Source organism: Sphaeramia orbicularis, chromosome 9 (assembly GCF_902148855.1).
Source record: "Sphaeramia orbicularis chromosome 9, fSphaOr1.1, whole genome shotgun sequence".
Taxonomy (NCBI): Eukaryota; Metazoa; Chordata; class Actinopteri; order Kurtiformes; family Apogonidae; genus Sphaeramia; species Sphaeramia orbicularis.
In genome coordinates, this window is record NC_043965.1 from 27,022,845 (window position 1) to 27,028,196 (window position 5,352).

Below are 5,352 nucleotides of genomic sequence, written 5' to 3' on the forward strand. Positions count from 1 at the left end.
CGTTTCCTCTCTTGGTTTATTCTGGTATTTATCTGTGACCTACTTCATATAACTGACGTACATGTTACATTCCAAAAGCAGGCACAATCAAAGGTGCATTACAATCACTGACAGGTTGAGTTGTTTTTTCATTCAATCAAACATCAGAACAATAATGACAAAGACAGAAGATACAATGCCTAGTTCAGTTCATCAAAATAAGGTGTTGGCTGCGTGCCTCAGTTATCTGAAGTAATGTCACACTTACTGTAAACCTAGATATACCTGTCAGCTTTTTATGAGTATCTATTGTTCATTAAGAGGCCAGAATGGATTGAGTATTTTTAAGAAATATAATGTGTATTATCATGGAACAAAATGTATATTCATACTGTATTTATAGTTTGTGTAGTTTTATAATGTACATTTCATTTTGAATTTACTCATTTTATTTTAAATAAACAAGTTCATATTGGACTACACACAATGTTTTTCAAACACCTTTAAATAAAACAGAATCAGACAGACTATTAAAAATAATTTAATAGAAAAATATAGATTTCAAATACAAATAAACAAAGGTTCACAGAACAAACAAGAGCTGCACTTTACACTGATCAGACTGCCAGCTAGAAGCAGAAAGAACTGTTAGCGTAACTCCTCACTTTACTGCAATGTGTATAAATATTCTGATAGACTGCAGGTTTACATGTATGTATATTCATCCATCTAACTGCCACTAAGGTATTTCATCTTTATGTGTATGGTTGTTTATTCAGATACATGAATGTGCTATTAAACATAAGCGGCCTCAGTCAAATTGTTTTGTCTCGTTTCATCTTCGTCAACGTGTTGCTCTGCTTCGGGCTCAGGGTCTTGAGTAAGTGGGTCATCTGATGCTTCATTTGTCCTTTTCCCTTCTTCCATCCTGGCAAGCTCAAGCCTCAGTTGTTCTTTCTCATTTTTTAGAATCTCATCTTCAATGGACTTTTTCTTCTCTTCTGTCTCTTTCCTCTCCTTCTCAGCCCTCTCTGCTTTCTCCTGTTTCTTGAGCTTCCAGAAGAAGCCCAGGTTTTTCTCGGGGTAAGTGACTTTAGCCAGCGGGAGTTTGAAGATCTTTTTGGTCTCCGTGGTGATTAGGAGAAAAGTAAGAGCAGAGAGACAGAAAGGCCAGGTGCAGGCAGGTAAACCAAACTGTGGATGAAAATCACATTACCTTTTGTTTAGAAACTGCTTTGTGAAGGCTGATGCTTCAGTATAAAGAGAGAAAATGTCCACTTACGTTGGACATAATGTTGGCAATGGCTGAGCCCAGGTATGCACAGAAAAAAGCTGCAGAGAGGAAAAAAAAGAGATTATATGAGGTAACTGCAGACATGATGTGATAACCATCACTGGAGATGACTTGGTCCTGTCAAATGTCATGTAGTCACTGTTTAGATCAGCTGCACTTTCAGATAATGGTTTGTCTGATCTACTCACCACATGTGATGGCAAGTAGGTGCACCTGCCAGGTGAGAGCATAAAACATTCCTCCGATGGCGATGCAGGCTAACACACAGTTGTATCCCCAGAGACCAAAGTAAATGTCACCAAACGGGGCTGCAAGAGCAAGACCTGCAAAACAAACACACCAATCACAGACATGACAAAGAGTGAAGTCCAGGTTTAGGTAAACTTCATACACTTTAATCTTCCTAGTTTCTCTGCAACTTAGGTGTGATATTATTCATCTTACAGTCATATTATAATTGGAACATATTGACTGTGGCTTGTGATTATTTTATTTAAGATTGAAAGAAGGTTGTGGTCTTTATTTAGACAATATACAAGTAAGCAAAGTATATTTGTAGTAATGCACAAGAGTTTGAAGATATGGTAAAAGAGAGCTATAGGATGCATCTGTAGAGAAATAAACATAAAAATGAAATTATATTACAAATACAGCCTCCTATAAACAAATCAAGTTGTAACAAATAGGTTTTTTGATTTATTCTTATTTAAAATCAGCTCCTTCCACCAACATTTATACCAGATGTTCATCTTACCACGCTGTTTCTGCAGTAGGTGCTGTGCACAGGTATTCTCTAATCTTACCTGAAACCATGCCGACTGCAGATCCCAGGACGGCATGAGCGCAGGTGATAGGGGAGGAGATGAAGAGTGAGATGATGAAAATTCCTCCCGTCCAAGGGTTGTCACAGCCATAGACCTGGCCTATTCCAACTGGCACTGACATGAACAGCTGGAGAGGAACATGACCATTGGTGTTATTTTGGTGCTATGTAAGACCTCTGTTAGCTTAGATGCACCTGACCAGGATGATGTGAAACTTAACAGGTTGTGTGAAATAGATTACAGAAAGTAAAACTGAAAACAAATCTGTCATGTGGGTGTTTGAAGCCTTAAAATACATTCAATGAATGATACAGCCCTTATAAAAAGGGCTGTACAGCAAATACAATGCAGAAAGTAGTTGTCAGATCAAATATTAAATGACAGGAGACTTTGTGTGTTTTTTAAAAATCACAGCCTTCTGTCATATATTATTTTCACAGTGTTAAAATGCCATCAACTTGACTCCCATCCTAACCTTGGGTAAATCTATTTCAGACCAGGTGATGTTGGGCAGCTCAGAGCGAGGCTGAATGAGGACTTGGGGGAAGTGGTGGTTGTAGTGACCAGTTGCCACCATGTGGAGACACACCAGGATGTTGAAGGGCAAAGTGAAAACCGGGAGATCCCAGCGACTGTTAATAGATGCCAAGGCACTGGACAAGATGGGACTGAAAGGACACAAAAGCATATTGATCAGATTCATAAGGTGTTAATAAAATGTGTAAGATAAATAAAATAACTGACTTGTGTCCAGAGAGCACAAAGGTTAGGTTAATCTTTTATCTATTATTGAATTGATAGAGTCATTCAGATCTTTCAATTTACTCATATAATCAAGTGTTAAGATTTTGTTGATTATTTTCCAGTTGTCATTGTCTACTCTATAAACTATATTTGCTCACCACATCATGGACATGAAGACGTTTGGGAGCAGGAGCCACCAGTACCAGTCTCCTTTGTTAGAAAACACAGCCATTAGGAGGCCGACCAGGATGCCATTGTATCCGTACAGCCCTGCAGCTATGGCCCCCCTGATGAAAAAGTCATTCCAGTCAATGAATACGTTTATATTTCCTCTGCAGTCTCAGTTATTTTACAAAAGTGAGTGTTTGTACCTGTTCTGTTGCAGAATGAGGGCAGAAATAGTAGCAAAGAGTGTGCCCACAAAACCGTTGAGAGCCCACCAGTAGTTTTGGAGGATGAGCCCAGCAAAAATAATCAGACCACTGAGAGGGTTGTTGACAAACATCACCTGGGCAGCACCACGCAAAACCCAGTCCAGCAGCTGCAGCAAGAGAAACTGCTCTGGAAATCACAAGCAGAAAGCATTTAGAGAGTGCTGACATTCTTCCCAGGCTGCCTAATAGGCTCACAGCAGTGAATGTTGTGCAAGTTTTAGCTCTCTCATGCTGCCAGTTGCATAACCAGGGCTGACATAAAATAACCCTGTCAGCGTCCTGAGAAAGTCCAATCAGTGGACATGAACAGAACCTTTTCTTTAACACATAGTGGGGAGTGTAGTCTAGATTCCTGGATAAAACATCTCTTATATTTAGGGTATCCAAGTCAACAAAAGCTACAATATATTATAAGTAATACCAGTAATGCTTGGGTCATATGAAATACACCACCATGTTGTATGTTCACAGACACAGGTTACCTTTTCTTTTTTCTTTTTTTTTTAACTATTATATCATTAACACTCACCACACATTCCTGTAATTTAAATTCCATTCTATTACATACTGAGGTCAATGCTCTGTATCTTATTTGCACATTAGTGTTTACTGTTCTGCAGTCAAGTCAAAGTTTTTCAGTGCACAGTGACTGTGTACTGTACATCCTAACTCAGATGGAGATATGTACATTAAGTATTGTATGAGTAGTTCCCATATGTAGGAACACTTAGTGTTAACTTACTTTCCATCCATTTTCCAAACGGCTTCATGTCTCCAGAGAAGTAGGAGACTACCTTTAAGAAGCGGGACCTGGCCTTCTGCATGGCCGTGGGTCCTGAAGGCGGCACCTGGACCCTGTCATGCTCGCATTGCGTGTCAGGGTGGGCCATCAGGGGGTGAAGTTCCTGGATCCACCAATATGGAGGGAAATTGTTTGAAAAAGTTAATTAGAGTTGATAATTAGTACAGTTTAGTAAGAAGTACTGCATTTGACATTATTTTACTGTCGAACACTGACTTACAGTAAGGCTGATGGGTGGGGAGCTGGTGGGCGATGAAAAAGAAATGGAACTGTTTGTATTGGTTTTAGGATCCTGAGAGGAGAGAAGCAAAGGTGCCATGTTTGTGTAAAATCTGGAAAAATTATAAATATAATTAACCATAACAAAAAAAAAATTACATAACATTATGGCCTCACCCTCGACCACACCCATAGCCAAAAATATTATATGCTGCTTAAATCACCCTCAATTTCACCTTAATTACCCTTAAGTAAAAATGATAACATAAAAATATAATGATTTCAATTTATCAGTGGCTATATTAAAGTGCACCTGAAATAACCTGACATATGTTTTTATTACATGTATACTATGAATTACTTATTTCTCCTGTAAACAGCACACACATAGACTGAAGTTTCATTTGTTTCTTTCTTTTCTGCTGGACATCAAATACTTGACAAGCAGATGCAAGTGCTCCTACCTTTGTACCGTGTAATCCAGGCATATGTCCCAGAATAGGCTCAGGCTGCATGGGCTGCCAGCTTCTCTCGAGCTGTAGTCAAACGCTTTCACTGAGGTCTTTTATAGTGACAGAGAAAACCCAGCCTCCTCTCCACCTCTCTCTTCATCTACTTCCCCCTGCTCATCCTCTGCAGGAATTCTTGCTTTCAGCACTGACAATCTTTTCCACACCCACTATCTTTACACAAATTTCTCCTGGTGCCAACCACTAATGATGTAAAGAGAAGGGCAGCTAAAAATCTGAAACTGAAAAAACTGCAGAACCAGAAGCACGTGTCTGGACCCTGATCCCTGCCCAACAATCTAAAACTTGAGAGGCCACTGGCTCCAAGTGACTGGTGTTAGTGCCAGATACAGGGGTGACCGGTTCATCCTGTCACTGTGACCTCTCTTAAACTAGTGGAAGAGGCACAAGTTCAAACCCAAAAACAAATGAGAGAATTAGATTAAACATGTTTCAGTCTTCATTTATTCACATTTTTCTATCAAAATTAACACCAAAAAAAAAAAAAGCAATTATTTCTTAGTTTATTAGAAACACAAATCCTAAC

At 39.1% G+C, this 5,352-nt stretch overlaps 1 protein-coding gene across 3 annotated transcripts; it reads right to left on the minus strand.

Moving 5' to 3' along the window:
- Positions 1-504: 504 nt before the first annotated feature.
- Positions 505-4,898, minus strand: slc14a2 (solute carrier family 14 member 2). Of its 3 annotated transcripts, none has more exons than XM_030144512.1 (10): positions 4,761-4,894; positions 4,298-4,369; positions 4,018-4,180; positions 3,213-3,402; positions 3,000-3,128; positions 2,573-2,765; positions 2,077-2,224; positions 1,462-1,596; positions 1,262-1,311; positions 505-1,173 (listed from the first exon to the last, which is right to left on the minus strand). In XM_030144512.1, exons 1-10 carry the CDS (start codon positions 4,809-4,811, stop codon positions 775-777), a joined length of 1,530 nt encoding a protein of 509 aa, XP_030000372.1. In that variant the 5' UTR covers positions 4,812-4,894; the 3' UTR covers positions 505-774. The 3 variants fall into 3 exon arrangements, with proteins under 3 accessions (XP_030000372.1, XP_030000373.1, XP_030000374.1); XM_030144513.1 differs by having other exon boundaries at positions 4,298-4,409; positions 4,761-4,875; XM_030144514.1 differs by lacking the exon at positions 4,298-4,369 and having other exon boundaries at positions 4,761-4,898.
- Positions 4,899-5,352: the final 454 nt, after the last annotated feature.